This window comes from Phacochoerus africanus, chromosome 12, assembly GCF_016906955.1.
Source record: "Phacochoerus africanus isolate WHEZ1 chromosome 12, ROS_Pafr_v1, whole genome shotgun sequence".
NCBI lineage: Eukaryota > Metazoa > Chordata > Mammalia > Artiodactyla > Suidae > Phacochoerus > Phacochoerus africanus.
The window spans coordinates 48,582,847-48,602,384 of NC_062555.1; the positions used below are offsets into that span (position 1 = coordinate 48,582,847).

The 19,538-nt window shown below is 41.9% G+C and overlaps 1 protein-coding gene across 1 annotated transcript in view; it reads right to left on the reverse strand.

The window, feature by feature from the left end:
• Positions 1–19,538, reverse strand: part of CUBN (cubilin) — a 316,180-nt gene that overhangs the window by 103,991 nt on the left and 192,651 nt on the right. Inside the window, exons 39-43 of the mRNA XM_047755040.1 lie at positions 18,059–18,251; positions 11,232–11,429; positions 6,095–6,241; positions 3,307–3,497; positions 2,717–2,900 (exon numbers count right to left, since the gene is read on the reverse strand). Coding sequence (XP_047610996.1) covers positions 2,717–2,900; positions 3,307–3,497; positions 6,095–6,241; positions 11,232–11,429; positions 18,059–18,251 — 913 coding nt within the window. The remainder of the gene's footprint in view (positions 1–2,716; positions 2,901–3,306; positions 3,498–6,094; positions 6,242–11,231; positions 11,430–18,058; positions 18,252–19,538) is intronic.

Sequence of the window (19,538 nt, forward strand, 5' to 3'; positions counted from 1 at the left end):
CGGCCTACACCAGAGCCACAGCAACGCCAGATCCGAGCTTCGCCTGCAACCTATACCACAGCTCACAGCAATGCCAGATCCTCAACTCACTGAGCAAGGCTAGGGATCGAACACATGTCCTTATGGATGCCAGATGGGTTCGTCAACTGCTGAGCCATGACAGGAACTCCTCTCCCTTCACTTTTGAACCCTCTGAAGGCATTCTTGTCATGGGGCCCGTTGTCTCACAGTTACTTCTCCAAGGATCTTTTTTCTCTTTTCTTTTTGGCTTTTTGCCATTTCTAGGGTTGCTCCCGCGGCATATGGAGGTTCCAAGGCTAGGGGTCAAATCAGAGCTGTAGCCACCGGCCTACACCAGAGCCACAGCAACTCGGGATCCGAGCCGCATCTGTGACCTACACCAGAGCTCACGGCAACGCCAGATCCTTAACCCACTGAGCAAGGCCAGGGATCGAACCCACAACCTCATGGTTCCTAGTCGGATTCGTTAACCACTGAGCCATGACAGGAACTCCACTTCTCCAAGGATCTTTTAAATCATTGTTTTGTATCCACAGCAGTCAAACTGCTTGGCCACGTCTTCCTTCTCTAATTGCTGCCCCTGCGCTTCGTGGACAGTAAGCTCTCTCCCCTTCCTAGCTCTTCACCATTCTCCCCAGGCACTTGGGTGCCTCTTTCCAGGCCTCTCCTGGCATCACTGGAGATGCCCAGGGACTCCCTGATCTTCGCAATCTAAACTCTTTTCTGGTTCCTGTCATCCACCCTTGTGCCTTAACCCACAACCTGTCACATCTTTCCTCCTCTGGTTCGCGAATCTCTATCTGCCTCTGTCCCCTGGGTACCTTCTCTGATCCATAGCTTCGAATAGCCCCTCCATCCTCAACATACCATGTCCTCATCCTGCCTCTGCCTGTGTGTCACCATCTCCACACTGAACTCTGTGACAGACTGGGTGCTTTGCACAGGGTGAAGGACTTGTCAAATATTTGATTCATTATTTGGTAAGCCAATTATCCAGGTGATTTGTAAAAAAGCATCGAGCACAGCTACACTGGACCTCTCCAGCGACATCATTCAGAGACTGCAAGCTGGGCGTGTCCAACACAGACCTCTTTATCCACCCGCCGTCCAAGTCCATGCGTGAGCGGACAGAAATCCCAACCAACCACACCGACGGACAGCCTTTGGAGAGTGGTGGTGGAGAACCAGGCCAACCTGATGCCCAAAACCGTTCAGTGAATAACACAGGATAAGAGTTGAGAGACAGGAGTGGCCTAGAAGCAGACGTGGTGGAAAGACAGACGGGGAAGCAGAAAGCTGACGGTAGTAAGTTGGGAGAAACAAGAGTGATGGGATCGCAATGGGTTTTGAAATCAAAAGCCTTTTAAGTCTAATATGAAGGCAGAAAGACTGGGGAAAGGTAATGGCCGCACCATTCGTGCATGAATAGAGGGTCCACAAAGCAATAAAAGAGTTACAGTGTTTGCAAGTAGACCCTTTGTGTATATGGATTCTCACTAAATGTCGATACTGCAAGACTGAATCTCTCTGGGTAAAGATGGAGAAGCAGAGTTCTGTGCAGCGGGCTAGAATCTACAGTGGACACAAGGCACTGACGCCCTGTATAGACTCAGTCCCGGGTGAAGTCCTGCACACTCACAGCTCAGCAGCAAAGCTCAGCATGGAGGTGGGGAGGGATGAGAAACTCGCCACCTGTAGAGAACAGTGCTGGTATCACCAAACTGCCTTGTCCAAGGCTCCTTCCAAACACTAGTGCTACGGGCGTTGGAAAGGGATGACAGTGGTTCCCCTGCAATAGTGGAATCTGCTCAAGGTCTTAGATGATTTTCTGTGTCAGCCGGTGGAAATCATTTCCTCTCCTTTCCCCAAGTGAGGACATTCTGCTGACATTTTAAATTCTCAGCTTCTAGAGAACATGCAATAAGACATACGGCCTCACTGAGCTGAATATGTCTTTTGAAACACGTTCAGGAAGCTGAGATTGAGGACATAGGCTTAGCCTGAAATCTAAATTATCTAATTTTAAGAGGACAAAGCCTTACCCTCTACTGACAGCCCTCCTTCCCTTTTTGGAAGCTAGGCTTGTTTACTTATCCAATTAAACATTATGGAAAAATACATGTCACAAAAATCAAATTCATTACAGTGAAATGAAGTACGATTTCAATCAAGCATAACTAAGTAAAGGTAATTAAGGAGATTACTATGCTAATATATAATTAAATGGGCAATAATAGAACCAGAGGATTATGTGTTCATTTAAAAAGAAGCATACAAATGATTACAAAACAATGTAATTACTGTTCTTACAATGTTTCCACAACTGAATGTAACTTATAATTAGACAAATTTTATAATGGAAAAGCCTAAGGAATTTCAGGGGTTCACTAAGCTCATTACACTCATGGAAAAGTTCACTTTGTTCATTTTCTTGATAGGTGGCCTTGGAAAAAGCTTAACCTCATCTTACTCATCTGTGGAATGGGAATAATGATATCTTCCTTAAAAAGGAGTCATGATGAGATATCACATGTAGCAAACTGAAAGTAAGTGCCTGATAATAGGAAGCTGTTCTTACTGATATTATTACCCTTAGTTCAGAAACAAATATTTTTTTTCCTCAAATCTACTTAAACCAGGAAAAGCAAGCAATTGCAGGAAATGTACAGACGTTCTTCTCAGTGAAAATACTTACCTAAACTCTTTGCCTCATATGTGATCTTAAATCCTTGCCCTTCGTTGCTATTATCAGAGATAAACTGAACAAACAGTTCATTATCTGAGGTGAACAGAGTGGACGAAGGGCGACTGCCACAGAAACGACCATTGCCTCCGTGGGGCCCCAAGGGCGGAGAATAGATATCAGGTCCATTTTTTAGCTGGAAAGACAAAATTGCATACCCTGCTTCAGCTGGATGAAGATGAGGTATAAGAGTTGTATCAATTTACATCTCAAGAGGAAAAAAAAATCCTTATTTCATTTTCTTTTCTTTTCTTTTTTTGTCCGGCGGCACATGGAAGTCCCCAGGGTTGAATTGGAGCTGGAGTTGTAGCTGCCGGCCACAGCCACAGCCACAGCCATGCCAGATCCAAGCCTTGTTTGTGATCTATTCCATAGTTCATTGCAACGCTGGATCCTTAACTCACTGAGTGAGGCCAGGGATCGAACCTGTGTCCTCATGGATACTTCGGGTTTGTTACTTCTGAGCCATGATGGGAACTCCCTAGTTTTCTGAATGAAGTGTTCAGAGGAAATAATTAGAGAAAGCAGCAAAGCTGACCTACCACCAGATAATCCCCTTGGTTGCAAAAGGCATCTCTATTTGACACCTGGAAGGGCTGTTCAAAATGGACAGCGATGCTCAGACCCTGCTGGACCTGGACGTGCCAAGAGCAGTTGAGGTTGGAAGTGTAGGCTTCTGGATACCCGGGTGACGTGATGATTCCTCTGTCTGCATGCAAGTAGCCACCACAACCTTTCCAAAAAGAGACAAAGATCGCATATTTCAATCATGCTCACAACTGGACGCCTACGCCTTTCTGGCTGCTCCCGAGACTTGTCAGAGGGTAGGCAATAGAAACGTCTGAAACTCACTGGGGGCCAAGGTATTGGAACCAATTAGCACAACTGGCATGGATGGAGCACACACTCCTGGGTACTCATTTTGGTTTGGTTACCAAGATGGGGAGACAGAAGTAAGCCATAGAGACAAGCACTTACTTTCATGAAGCTTCCTTTATAGGTGAGTAAGACACACAGTAAGCACATATATAACATGTGAGAGGGTGATAAGTCCTACAAAGAAAAATGGATGGAGAGAGGGGACATGGGACTGTATTGCCTGGGGCAGTGAGAGAGGCCATGTTACTGGGGTGACATCTGAGCAGAGACATGACTGAATTGGGGAAATCAAGGCATATGAGTGTTCAAGAGAAGAGCACTTTTCTGAGTCCAGAAAGCTGTTGATGTAAAGGCTGATGTGTTAGTGGTGCATCGTGGAAGTCAGAGTGGATGGGGCCCACTGAGACATCTGAACAGCAGCAGGGGAGGTCCTGCAGGAAACTGAAAGGGACTATTTTGAGTTAGAAGCGGAAGACACCAAAGGGGTCTGCACGTCAGAATGGCATTTTTTATTTGCATTTATTTTTATTTTTTATCTTTTTAGGGCTGCACCTGCTGCATATGGAGATTCCCAGGCTGGGGTCAAATTGGAGCTATAGCTGCCAGCCTACGCCACAGCCAGGGCAATGCGGGATCCGAGCCATGTCGGCGACCTACACCACAGCTCACAGTAATGCTGGATCCTTAACCCACTGAGTGAGGCCAGGGATCGAACCTGCATCCTCATGGATACTAGTCAGATTCATTTATGCTGAGCCACAACAGGAACTCCCTGACTTACATTTTAAAAGAGTCACTCCGTGATCCTTAAACCGTGATGGGGGGGGGCAGGGAAAAGCAGAAGCAAGAGGTCCATTAAGGAGGTGGTGTCTTGAGTCCAAGGAGGAATGAGAGAGGCCCGGATGAGGATGGTGGAAAAGGGGAAATGGGCAGGGGTGGCTGGGGTCTTGATAGAGTGTGAGGATAGAACTATCATGATCTACTGAGGAGCAGGATGAATGGAGCAAGAAAAGAAACATCAAGGGCGATGCCAAGCTTTTTGCCTTAAATAACAAGGATACACTTTCTGCTTAGGACAATTGAGAAGAGTGTGGAGTGAGCAAATTTGACGGGGGGACGTAACAATGCTGGGACTCAAGAGTTTGTCTCCCACATGTTAACATGCACACCACGAGCTGCCATACACATATTCATGAGCTGCATGGGAGAGGGTGAGAGGCTGGAGCTGAGAAGAGAGTGCATGCAGTGGGCACATACTGGCCAGCTGTCAGGACTGAGCAGCTTGTGAGTGAGTGAATGTACAGAGCCTGCACAGCCAGCTAAAATGCAGAGGTGGAAATTGATCTTTGGTCTCATTCCAGAGCCCATGCTCTTAAACCACTCTCCCTGGACCCTTTATATGGGGAGGAAGGTCATTTATCTTCAGGTGCTGGCTACATAATAGCAGAGGAAATATTAATTGTCAATGTCTAGACTGGTAATCTACTTTAAAATTACATTTTTTTTTTTCAGTTAAAGTACATGAGAGTCTTTAAATAGTTCACATTCTGTGGGTTGCTTCTTTAACTTTAATCCAGTTTGGATTTAATATTATTATTGGACTTCACATTTTGTCAGGTTTTTTGTTTGTTTGTTTGTTTTTAGGGCCACACCCACGGCATATGGCGGTTCCCAGGCAACTCAGAGTTATAGCCTCTGGCCTACCGCACAGCCACAGTAATGTCAGATCTGAGCCACGTCTGTGACCTATACCACGGCTCACAGCAACACCAGATCCTTAACCCACTGAGCAAGGCCAGGGATCGAACCTTCATCCTCATGGATGCTAGTCAGATTCATTTCCACTGAGGCACAATGGGAACTTGGACATTTCGTCAAGTTTTGAAAGTCTCAATCATGCTACACGTGACAGCCCCTTATATATATATATATATATATACATATATATAGTCCCATCAGACTCACCAAATTCATATTTCAAGAACAAACTCTTGCTGCCAACATTTAAAGGAATGAATCATTTCAGAGAAGGGGTTTATGAAGATCTCTCCTCTGTTACTTTGACTATTTATTTCTTAGACCAAAGATAACTCTGACTTATTGCTCCTTTAATGCACTATGGATTTGCCCTGTCTTCTTGTTCCAGCCATCAGTAGGGCTGAAATACTGTTTTAAACACCTTACTCTTGTGCCTACTATGGAGGGAAGAGGGCGCACCCAGGGAGCTGAAAGCAGGGGATCCTTCTGTACAATGAGGTCAGTCTTCTTGATCAGGACTCGGTGCCTGGCATCAGGATACCCCCCCCACCCCCGGACCAGAGGCTGGGCAGGGACCTGTGCCCTCTCACTTATAACCTATGTCCTGGTATTGAAAAGTGAGCTGAGTGTATTAGGGAGAGAGCAAGAGATAGAGGCGATGAGATGAGCTAGAACAAACTATGAGAATATTACTCTTGTGAAAGGATGCGTTAAAGCCCGCCCGGGTTACACTGAAGTCTGAGGTGAACCGGATCGTCATGTACTCTCCCGTAGATCGGATGGGGCCAGGGATCTCTCTGCCACAGAGAACTGCTAGCTCCTGGGCCATGTTGTTGTCTCCTACAACCAAAGAAAGGAAACATCAGAGTGAAACTACAATGTCTTGAAGAGTTTCCTCTTCCACTGCTGCAACCTAGCAATGTGGCCAAAGCCGCTCACATAGTCCTCTCAGAACGTCCCCATTGCTGGGAGACAGTGGGATGATCAAATACAGGGTCACTGCAGGAGTCCCATCATTCTGGCTCCAGTTTGGAATGGTGCCTTCTGTCTTTTTCTTACCCTTAAATTTTTTTTTTTTTTTTTTTAGGGCCATACTGTGGCATTTGGAGGTTCCCAGGCTAGGGGTCAAATTGGAGGTGTAGCTGATGGCCTACACCACAGGTACAGCAACTCAGGCTCCGAGCCACATCTGTGACCTACACCATAGCTCACAGCAACACTGGATCCTGAACCCACTGAGCGAGGTCGGGGATTGAACCCGCATCCTCATGGATCCTAGTCAGGTTCACTAACCACTGAGCCACAATGGAAACTCTAAAAAAAATTTTTTTTAATTGAGGTATAATTGATTTACAATGTTGTGCTAATTTCTGCTGTCCAGCAAAGTGACTCAGTCATACTCAGATTTATATACTCTTTTTCATATTCTTTTCCATTGTGGTTTATCATAGGATATTAAAAATAGTTCCCTGTGCTGTACAGTAGGATCTTGTTGTTTATGCATTTTGTATATATTAGTTTGCATCTGCTGATCCTAAACTCCCAACCCTTTTTTCCACCCACCTCCCTTCCCTGCTGGCAACCCCAATTCTGTTCTCTATGTCTGTGAGTCTGTTTTTGTCTCATATGTTGATTTGTGTCATATTTTAGATGCAACATATAAGTGATATCATACAATATGTTTTTCTCTTTCTGACTCATTTCACTCAGAATAATCAGATCTTTACTGTTTTTAATAATGACTTTGCCAGTTCCCACTGACTATCCAAAGACGGACAATTCTTCCCAGCACAAAAACTCAAAATGAGAGGGCATGGGAGTGGGAAGTAATGGAAGCCCAGCGCTGTTGTGTGCGTTAGATACTGATCTACACTATTCCTTTTTTTTTTTTTTTTGGTCTTTTTACGTCCGCGCTCACAGCATGTGGAAGTTCCTAGGCTGGGGTTGAATTAGAGCTGTAGCTGCCAGCCTACACCACAGCCACAGCAACGCCAGATCCTTTAACCTACTGAGCGAGTCCAGAGATCAAACCCACATCCACATGGATCCTCGTTGGGTTCATTACCACTGAGCCACAACAGGAACTTGCTAAACTATTCTGAGCACTGCAGGTCGAGTATTAAAAAAAAAAAAAAAAAAGTTTGGTTTTCAGCCCCTGATTGTATACTAATGTTACAAGGTCATTTGCTCAGAAATGTGCCTTCACTTTCAGAGGGTTTTTCTTTCTTACTTTTCATTTGCTTTTTGTTCATTGTTTGTTCACCCCTTAAAAGAACATACTTCTGTCCAAGGGTGGAGGATGAGAAAAGACAGAATCAGCAAGCGTGCTCCTCCAGAGACACAAAGGACAGCTGTGTCACTGCCCAGGTCCCCCTTCCTTTGGCTTCTCTTGGTTATAAGTTTTGATCAAAACAACTGTCTCCATCAAAGCCTGAATGGAGAAGAGGGGATTATAACAGACATGCTCCCTTGGTTGGGAAAACATATTATTTTTTTTTCCCTGAGGCAGAGAATTAATGAATTTCAAGCTTGTATAAAAACAAAAATAGACATGAGACATGAGGAAATTTGCCCTTACACCCAGCACAAGGGTTTCTTTCTGAGACTGACCTCAATCTAAAGCTCACTCATTATGAACTAGCTTAGAAAACAAGGCCTCAAATGTGACGGCACAGCCAAAAATACAACATGCTTGGAAAGGCATGCTTCGGAGGGTTTCTGACCTCTGGAAACTTTTGCTTTTTTTTTTTTTTTTTTTTTTATAATTCAGAAGTTTATCTGTAGCTCCCTTGGCATTAATTATCTTCATCATGCTATCTTGCTACACATTTCCCTCCAAATCGTCTGTTAACTTATTCTCTATCTGTATGAAAGTTTTTGAAGGTGATCGTATGCTCTTATTTATTTGTGTCTATTTTATTGCTCAGTGAGAATGAGTGGCATCTATTGATTTTCATTTCTTTTCTGAAGAAAGCAAAAAAAAGTGGAACGATGACATTTCCTCTGGGCAACGTTCGGAGAGATCGTTGTTAGGAAAAAGTTATGCTTTGCCATCTAATCATGTTTGTATGATTGGCTTGAGGCTTTGCTTGGTGCCCCGCCTCTACGGAAAGAAAGTAAGGCACCTGTGCCATTTGACTTTTCTCACTGTACTGAGCAGGGGCCTAGGGTTGAGGGAATAAGGGGGACGAGAACCTGCGTATTAGCAACCTGGGGGCCAAACGCAGACATATTCATGTGGTCCCCCAAAATGCTCTGAAGTATTTTTCATTAATTGCCCACATTTGACAATGAGGAAATTCACGGAAAACTCTATACTTCTTGCATCTCTTGAAAATACGATCTGTAACACCAAGCCTGCCTTCCCAGCAGCTGCGCCTTTGATTCCATTCTCTGGTTTAACACTGCACTGGCTGTCACCCGCTGTCCAGGCAGGCACTGAGGCTGCAATAGCTGTCATGTAGAAGACTGGTTCTCCAACTCCAGAGACTGCAACCTGGAGGCCGGGTCTAGGGTCGGGTGAGGGGAGCACCTCACATGGGGACAAAATTTAAGGAGGTGCCAAAAGCCTCAGAAATCAAGATGAAAATATTTCAGGATGGTATTTCGAAAGCTGAAATTTAAGGTAAAATGAACAAAATATTAAAATATTAAATAAAGACAAGCTCTGACTCTGTACTCACTTCACCTAATCCCACCTTACCCTCCTCACCCTAATCTTGGCCTTCACTGGAGACAAATCTGGACCCGTCCTGAGAGCTTCTAGTTTAGCTGGTGTTGGTTTGGGGTGGGGCAAAAAGCCCATGTCTAACAAGTTCCCAAGTGATGCTGATGACACTGTTGGATACACCAATTATCACAATGTGATTCTTCTTCTTCTTCCTTTTTTTTTTGGTCTTTTTAGGGCCACACCTGTGGCATATGGAGGTTTCCAGGCTAAGGGTCGAATGAGAGCTACAGTTGCTGGCCCACACCACAGCCACAGCAACATCAGATCCAAGCTGCGTCTGTGATCTACACCACAGCTCACAGCAATGCCAGGTCCTTAACCCACTGAGCAAGGCCAGGGATCGAACCTGCAACCTCATGGTTCCTAGTCAGATTCATTTCCACTGAGCCATGATGGGAACTCCTACAGTGTGATTCTTAAGGCCTCCCTATTCTCCATCCCATGCAAATTATGAAGCACAATTCTGTGTATCTTACATTTCAGTAGTATTCATATCCCTCGCTCATTGCATAGCAATCATGACACCTACATAGAGAAGGAAGGATGAAAAAATATCAGCCCTAAATTCTTCCCATTTTACCCAGAGATTCACTAGGCATAGACAATTGCATCCATTGCAATTATAACTACTTTTCACACTTGGCTCTTCAAGCCATAGGTATAAAATATAAACATTTATTTCCAGAGCCTTTCAACAAAAAAGCCGCACAAACTAGAAACTCAGACTATTGTTTCCCACTTAAGCCACGGGTGGTGTTTTCTCTGGGGAATATACAATGCTCTCCCTGACACAGTGTGTAGTACGTGGATTATTTTGCTGCAGGCAATTTAACACATTCCTTATGTTCTGCAGACATGGTAGCCAATTCTAATAGGTGATGCTTTCATTGACCATAAAATCTGGGAAATTCCATGCCAAATCGCTGGAGGCAGTAAACAAGTTTGACGAACTGAATGTAACTGAATATGTGTCAGGGTTGCAACATGGTAGTGTTTTGTTTTATTTTGCTTTTTGAACGTGTGAACTGGACACTGGCCCTTGCCTTCCCTCGCCATCTGCCTCCGCGTGAATTAAATCAGGAGCCATGGCAGCTCTGATCCGAGGCACCCCTGAGCAGAGCTCAGGGTGGAAATCAGGAGCGAGGCACTCTGTGCTCTGGGAAAAATGGCAGATCAGGTCTTCAGATAGTTGAATATTTTTAGGAGAAGATGTTATAAGCCCAATTCTTGCATCTCCTTGTATCTAGAAAAGCACTAAAATCCTTCATGGTGACAGATGCCTACTCCTCCTGACAAGCAGTGACCTTCACCAGACCAGCAGCAAACTTCTAGAAAATGTGTGCAAGGCTGCCAGTGAGCCCTGAGGGAATTCAGGAAGGAAATAAAGAAGACCTGCCATCAAGCAGCCACCAGACTGCAGCCACTCCTGACAGCGAGCCTGGAGGAAACTCAGGCTGTGAACATACAGGATACTGGCCCCGGAGAGCTGAGGTGTGGATCAAAGGAATGATTTCAGCGAGCCCAGACCTTTGCATCTTTCCATATCTCAAATTCCTGAATTTGAGATAATCTGGTTTTCTGTTAGTAGCAGTAATTGTTTGTTCCTACTACCTGCCCTCTGTTGTAATAATTCACGGACATGGAGAACAGACATGTGGTTGCCAAGGCGGAGGGGGAGGGAGTGAATGGACTGGGAGTCTGGGGCTAGTAGATGAAAACTACTGCATTTGGAGTGGATATGCAATGAAATGCTGCTGTCCCAGCACAGGGAACTACATCTAATCACTTGTGATGGAATATGATGGAGGATAATGTGAGAAAAAGTATGTACGTGTGTATATATATATATACACACACTGGGTCACTTTGGTGTATAACAGAAATTGATAGAACATTGTAAATCAACTATAAAAAAATTAAAACAAACAAACTCCTATGTATCCTAACTGCCCCCTTGCCTCCCCGGAGTAGCTTTCTTGGGGTTACTTGAAATGCTGCTGCCCCCTGGGCATAAGTTCTCCTTTTGCCTCAAATAAAACTTAACTCTCAACTTTTAGGTTGTGCATTTTTTTTTTTTTAACATCGGCAAGTATTTCTCACCATCTCTTATCACAAGTTTATCATAGTCACATGTCCTATGAGATTCAATGTCCAGGGAAAGGATGTTGAGTTCCACCGTAGAATCCGGAGCCTGGATCAACCACATGCAGTCGGCACCATTACTGTAGCTCCCAGGCCAGCCCGGGGAGTAAAGAAAGACGGGAGCATCCCCTGTCCTCAGGAACCCACCGCAAGCACCTGCAGAGGGAAAAGCAACATCGCTGAGATAGCTCTGATGGAAAAGAAGGTAGCACCTTCGCTTTAAAGCCACAGCCCTATACTGAAATGAAACAACCAATTGAAACTATTGTCTCACAGGGAACTATACCCAATCACTTGGGATAGAACATGATAGAAGATAATATGAGAAAAAGAATATATATATGTATATATATATGACTGGATCACTTTGCTGTACAGCAGAAATTGACAGAATATTGTAGATCCACTGTAATTAAAAATTTTTTTTAATAAAAAATTTTAAAAAGCCTGATTGTTTCAAAGAAATTTATATCTTATTGAATCCACTGATTCGGACACCTGTGGTGTCCACAATTTTTATGAAGAAAAACACATTGTATTCTACTTTTTTTGCCATAATTTGGCCCCTTAACTCAGTTATTAATGAGTCCCTATTATTTGTCAAGCATGAAATAAGTTCATGTATAAGACCCCATTATTACTGTTAACAAGGTAGAACTTTGTTCACGTTTCTTTTTTTTTTTTTTTGTCTTTTTGCTATTTCTTGGGCCAATCCCGCGGCATATATAGGTTCCCAGGCTAGGGGTCAAATCGGAGCTGTCGCCGCCAGCCTATGCCAGAGCCACAGCAACTCGGGATCCGAGCCGCGGTCTGCGACCTACACCACAGCTCACGGCAACGCCGGATCGTTGACCCACTGAGCAAGGGCAGGGATCGAACCCGCAACCTCATGGTTCCTAGTCGGATTCGTTAACCACTGCGCCACGACGGGAACTCCTCACATTTCTGATGTATGTTAATCTTCATGTTTTTCAGCACAGCTATTCATTGTGTAATTTATATTAGGCAATTTTGAAAAAAAATTTCAATGTGGTAAAATGAAACATTCAAAAAAGCTCATGAGCGTCTAATAACAATCTTGAGTTTTTTTTTTTTTTTTTTAAATAACAGCTTGGTTGAATTATTCACTCACTATAAAATTTACCCTTCTACATGGCATCGTTCAGTGGGTTTTAGGATAGTCACAAAGCTATGCAATCATTATTGTGGTCTATAATTTCATATATATTATGAATAATTTTAAAACATATACAAATATATGATTTTCGTATTTTCACCACCCTGAAAGAGAACAGATACTAGTGACCATTCTCCATTCTCCACTCCTCAAGTCTATGGAAACCACTAGTCTACCTTCTGTCTCTATGGATTTGCCTATTTAAGACATTGCATATACACGTAATCATACAATCTGTGGACTAGTTTCATTCACTTAGCATAATGTATGAAGGTGCATCCACAAGCTGCATGTATCAGTACTTCACTCACTTCAAGGCAGAACAGTATCCATGGTACGGAGAGACCCCGTTGAGTTTTTCCATTTATCAGTTATTTCTATTTATGAATAATGTTTCTATGAACATTAGAGTATAAATTTTTATGAGGACATGTGTTTTCAGTTCTCCTAGGTATATAATTACGAATAGAACTGTTAGATCGCAGGGCAACTCTGTGTTGCAATCTTTGAGGAAAGGCTAACCTGTCTTCCAAAGTGGCCGTACCATCGTACATCCCAGCAGCAACACACACGGATATCAGGTTCTCTGCATCCTTGTCAATAACTGCTGTTGTCTGGCTTATTGATGATAGCCGTCCTCGTGCTAAATACATGTTTTCTAGTATACCAGTTTAATTTAAATAACACTTTAATTCACTTATTCTTTATTTGACCATATATTTTCAAGGTTTTTTTTTTTTTTTTCTTTGTGATTGTTCAGAGGATTACAACAAACATCTTAGGTTAAGACAATGTAGTCTGGATTAATAATAACTTTAATAGTATACAAAACTTTGCTGTACTAGAACTCCATTCCTACCCACCTTCATCTTTTATGCTATTACATAAAAGCACATTTTATGCTTTTATAAAGTTACATATTTAAACATTATAAGACCATCAGCATGGTTTATTATTAATGCTTTACATAGCTGTCTTTAAATCAAACAGCATAAAAAGAGCTCCAAATGAAAATACATTTATATTGCCTTTACTACCTACCATCTAGCAGTAAAAACCATGCTAGAGGGCCATCTCATTTCATCCTTTAGTATTTCTTATGGCATAGGTCATAGCAATGACATTTTATGGCATAAAATTCATAGCAATGAATTTTCTCAGTTTTTTTTTTTTTTAATCTGGGAATGTTTTAATTTCTACTTAGTTTGGAGGGTTCATTTGCTGGCTATAGAATTCTTGGTCAACAGTCTTTTAATTTCAGCATTTTGAGTATGTCATCCCACTGCTCTGATCTTCATGGTTTTTGATGAGAAATGAGATGTTAATTTTATTGAATATTGTTTTTCCAAGGTAAGTCATTTTCTCTTGGTGCTTTCCAGATTACGTCCCCCCGCCCTTTTTTTTTTGGCTGCACACATGGAATCTGCATAAATAGGTTGGTAAAATGCTAGTTTCTGAAGCTCTGTATAGTTTTCTTCATTCTTTGTCTTTTCTTTTTTCTCTCAACAGAATAATCTCAATTGCCCTATCTTTAAGCAAGTTCAGTGTTTTTTTTTTTTTTTTTTTTTTTCCTACAATCATGGAATGTGGAAGTTCCTGGGCCAGGGATTGAAGCCATGCTAGATCTTTAACCCACTGTGCCACATGGGAACTTCCATTTGATTTTTTTTTTCAGTGATTCTTTCTGTGGCCCACTCAGATTTGTTATTGAGCCCATCTAGTGAATCTCAAGTCTGAAAATTCTAGTTTTGTTTTTTTTTAACCTTTCTATCACTTTATTGATATTCTCTATGTGGTGAGACTTCATTCCCATACTTTAATTTTTTAGACATGGTTTCTTTTAGTTCTTTAACATAATAGCTATCTTTTTTTCAGGGCCGTACCCATGGCATATGGAAGTTTCCAGGCTACGGATAGAATCGGAGCTGCTGCTGAAGGCCTAAACCACAGCTACAGGAATACGGGCTCTGAGCTGCATCTGTGACCAACACCATAGCCCACGGCAATGCCAGATCCTTAACCCACTGATTGAGGCCAGGGATCGAACCCACATCCTCATGGATACTATTCAGGTTCATTTCCTCTGAGCCACCATGGGAACTCTTATAATAGCATATTTAAAGTTGTTTTAAGAAAGTCTGACATCTTGACTTTTTCTAGGACAGTTTCTATTGATTACCTCTTTTCTTTTGCATAGGCCATACCTTCCACAGTTTTTTTGTTGCAAACTAGGAATTTCAAATAATATAATTGGCAACTTTGGGAAATCAATCCCTCATCCAAAGTTTGCTGTCACTGCTGTTTGGTCAGTGATTTTTATGTACTAATTCTGTAATGTCTGTATTCATTGTTATGTGTAGCCACTGAAAGTCTGTGTTCATCAAAATGACTTAAAGACTTAAATATAAGACATGATACCAGAAAATTCCTAGAAGAGAATACAGGAAAAACATTCTCAGACACACCAATGTTTTCTTAGATCAGTCTCCCAAGGAAATAGAAATAAAAGCAAAAATAAAACTATGACCTAATCAAGCTTATAAGCTTTTGTACAGCAAAGGAAACCGTAAACAAAACGAAAAGAGAAGCTATAGACTGGGAGAAAATATTTGCCCATGATGTGACTGACAAGGGTTTAATTCAGCTCATGCAACTCAGTAACAAAAAAACATGAGCAGCACAATTTGAAAGTGGGCAGAAGAACTAAATAGACATTTCTCCAAAGAAGACATACATATGGGTAACAGGCATATGAAAAGGTACCCAATATCACTAAGTATTGCAAATCAAAACTGTAATGAGGGACCACTTCACACTAGTCAGAACAGCCATCATTAGAAAGTTTACAGATAACAAATGCTGGAAAGGGGGTGAGAAAAGGGAACCTTCCTACGCTACTGTGGGAACTTACATTGATGTAGCCACTATGGAAAACAGTATGGAGGTTCCTTAAAAAACTCAAAATAGATTTGTGGAGTTCCCATTGTGGCTCAGTGGTAACGAACCCAACTAGTACCCATGAGGATGCAGGTTTGATCCCTGGATGTGCTCAGTGGGTTAAGGAGCCAGCGTTGCCGTGAGCTGTGGTGTGGGTCGCAGACGTGGCTCGGATCCTGTGTTGCTGTGGCTGTGGTGTAGGCTGGCAGCTATCACCTCCGATTTGATCCCTAGCCTGGGAACTTCCATATGCCATGGGTGCAGCCCTAAAAAGACACCCATAGCACATGGATGTTCCCAGGCCAGGGACTGAATCCAAGCCACAGCCGCAACCTACATTGCAGCTGCGGCAATGCCGGATCTAATCCACTGTGTCTGGCCAGGGGTCGAACCTGTACCTCCACAGTGACCCAAGCCGCTGCAGTGGGATCCTTAGCCCACGGCACCACAGCGGGAACTCCTAAGCTGAGCACTTTTAGACTGAAGCATGCCGCGGCTCTCTTGCCTCTTCCATCATGGGCAATGTCTCAAACAATGTCAGATTTAACAGCCTAGTTATGCGGTGATGGTCACGAGGCATCCAGTTACCCTAAGAGGCATATGGAACACGAATAAGAAAGTAGTCTTATGTTTTTCAGCTGTTCAGAGATTGGAATTATTTGATACTGCTGCATAGCCAAATATGTCCTGACTGATAGCCTAATATTTTTCTATTTGACGTATTTAATTTCCTTCATATGACCCTACTCCACATCAGGCTCATTTTCCCTTGACTGCTTTTTGTTTGTCATTTAATCATTTAATTACTACATCATTATTTAAGTGACATGTTAATCCTTTACCTTTGCCAATTACTTTTAAAGTCCTGGAGCGTAGAGATTATATCTTGGTTTCCTTTCTTAGCCAGTAGTTACTTACCTCAGTGTATCTATAATAAACCTCCTAAATATATTTGTTGAATTAAATTAAATATGTCTACAGAAGGAATGCTAATGGTATAGTGTCCAATATATTAACACATTTTAAGATATTAGGGGAGTTCCCATTGTGGAGCAGCGGAAATGAATCCGACTAGGAACCATGGGGTTGTGAATTCGATTGCTGGCCTCGCTCAGTGGGTTAAGGATCCGGTGTTGCTGTGAGCCGTGGTGTAGGTCACATACACGGCTTGGATCTGGCGTTGCTGTGGCTGTGGTGTAGGCTGGCAGCTATAGCTCCAATTAGACCCCTAGCCTGGGAACCTCCATAGGCCACGGGTACGGTCCTAAAAGGACAAAAAGACAAAATAAAATAAAATAAAATATTAGGCTTTTTTCATTTTCATGAAACTTTCAGAAAGTGACATCATCATGAGCTAATCATTTACAGCAATTATATAACTAGTAAATTATAAAAATTTCTTACTCTGTTACTTTTTCCTTTGCTTGTTTTTCATTAAGAAAAATGAGATTGTGGTATTATAGCCACTTATCCATTTAATTCACAAAATTATAGAATATATGTATGAGGAGAGACATTATTATGTTCTAGTTCTTCACTATATTTATTGATATAATGTCTTGCATGAGTGATTTCTTCTCTAACTTGAGATCGGTCGATATAAAGAAAGCTTAACCCCAATTTACTTATGAGCTTTATCCAGACATAAATGGATAGCTCTAAATTACACCTGGCAATCTTGTCGATGGCTCTTTGCTCTAAGATAAAGAGATTAATATTTAAGGAAGAGGTTCACAGTCAACATTATGAAAACACCTTATGAGAGAGGTGAAAAATAACATCTTAGGACAATAAGGCATTGAATAAAAATAAATGTGAATTATATTTTCATCTGTAATCTCAGCCGATACAAATTCTCATGAAATCAGAGCAAACAGACTTATCTTTTAGGGTCTATTTAGTCCTAGGACAAGTTCGAAGTTTGAATATCCTTCAGTGAGTTCCTATGATAATGTGTCACAATCAAATATTTCAAGGTAGCATCAAAATATGCTACCAGAAGCATCTACTGAACTTATTCTATGTCAACCCTCAAATTCATGAGCGCCATTCAAAATTGTTCAATCAAATTTTCAAGGCAAAATCAGTTTCCCAAAACATTGCTTATTGAGCAAATGTAAAATGTGTTGAAAATAATAAACCAAAAGCTTAAAATTTAGGCCAATTTTACCCTCAAACATGAAGATTTACAATTAACTAAGGGGATAAAGTGAAGCGTCTCTGACAGCACACTTAAAATGTAATATAGAGGAAAAAGTTACTTCCGTTAGTTGATCCTTGAGTGAGTGTGTGTGTGCGCGCGTGCGTGTGCGTGTGTGGGGGTGTGTGCGTGTGTGTGCGTGTGTATGTATCTGGGTGTATGGTGTTTGTAAACCAAACTTTCAGAGATCTCTAAAGTGATCTCTAGAAATTCCAAGTAGACTATCTTATGGATGTCAAACCCTTAATTATTATGAAAGATATAATGGGAAACTAGCATTTAAAAAAATAAACATAATTTTATATATTTACGAAATTAAAAGACCACTTGATCATATGGAAGAACAGTTTTGAGACTGCAATTCTTATTCTTATTCATTTGTGTATTTGGCCCATATTAGTGGGAAACTTTGAAATACTAGTCTGTGCCTTAGCAGCCCCTAGAAAGAATTTCATTTATTACCAAACACACCTGTAGCAATGGTAGGTAAAGGCCCATCAGAGGCATCCACTGCAAACCACTCCAGAAGGAATCCTTTCCCTGAGATTGAAGAGTCAGAAGAAAACTGAAACGTCAAGGAACTTCCAGTGGAGCTAAAAGACTCAGTCTGGGCACCACAGTAGGTTCCAATCAGGCGGGAATGAATGTCAGCCCCATCATAAATCTGCATGGAGAAAACAGATAATAGAGCACTGAATTTAGGCAATCACCTCTGCTTTCCATAATATATAATGAAAACCAAAAAAGTAAAATTTTCTTTTTCTTTTTTGGCAGCCCTGAGGCATATGGCGTTCCCAGGCCAGGGATCAGATCTGAGCCAAAGTTGTGATCTAAGCTGCAGCTGTGGCAACTCTGGATACTTAACCCATTGTGCTGAGCTGGGGATCAAACCTGCCCCCCAGCGCTTCCAAGACGCCTCCAATCCTGTTGGACCACAGCAGGAACTCCAAGGAGAACTTATAATTTTATCACAATGGAAAAAATAATCAAGTAAACCTTATATATCATTTTGAAATAGAAAGTGTCATGAAATATAAAATATGATTGCAAATAATTAGACGTGTTTTAAAATTATTTATATCTTTCTTGCAGAATTATAGTAACAACCATACTCCACGTATGGCTCATTTTAGGAACGGCAGTAAAATTTAGAGGTGGAAAAGTAGAAACGAGGAGAGTTGTACAATAACAGTGTTTATTGAGTGTGCTTTGGGGCCCAAAAGGGAGGAATTAGAAAAAATGGGGAAAAGTAACAAGAAAGAGGAACGGTTTCATGAGAGAAAGTGAACAGGCAGCCTGAAGGAGTACCTATTTCCAAAGAAGTAAAGAAGTAGAATTGGGAACAGCAAAAGAATCACAGCTTGCATATTCAAAGCACTCACTATACCTCTTGCATTTAGTACAAAATACTAAATTACCTAAGAGACATATTTGTGACAGTTTCCAGATATATAATCTTGGGCATGTTTATTTTTTTCTGCACATGTGGATGGACGGTGCTCAATTACTTTTTTTTTTTTTTTTTAGGGCTGCACCCACAGCATATGGAGGTTCCCAAGCTAGGGGTTGAATCGGAGCTACAGCTGTCGGCCTACACCACAGCCACAGCAACAGCAATGTCAGATCTGAGCCGCATCTGCAACCTACACCACAGCCATGGCAACGCCAGATCCTTAACCCACTGAGCAAAGCCAGGAATGGAACCCACATCCTCATGGACATTAGTTAGGTTTCTTAACCACTGAGCCACGACAGGAACTCCCCAATTAGACTTCATGTCCTTCCCTCCATCTCATAAATAATTTGAACAGTTCATTGTGTTACTACAAATGTTCCCGTTGAATCTACTATATAAGTTCAGATTTCAAGTCACCTAATAATTATTTCCTCAGGTACTGAGCATCTACCAAGTACTGGATTCTCTGTGAAGCAGTGTGGACTTAAGAAGAAG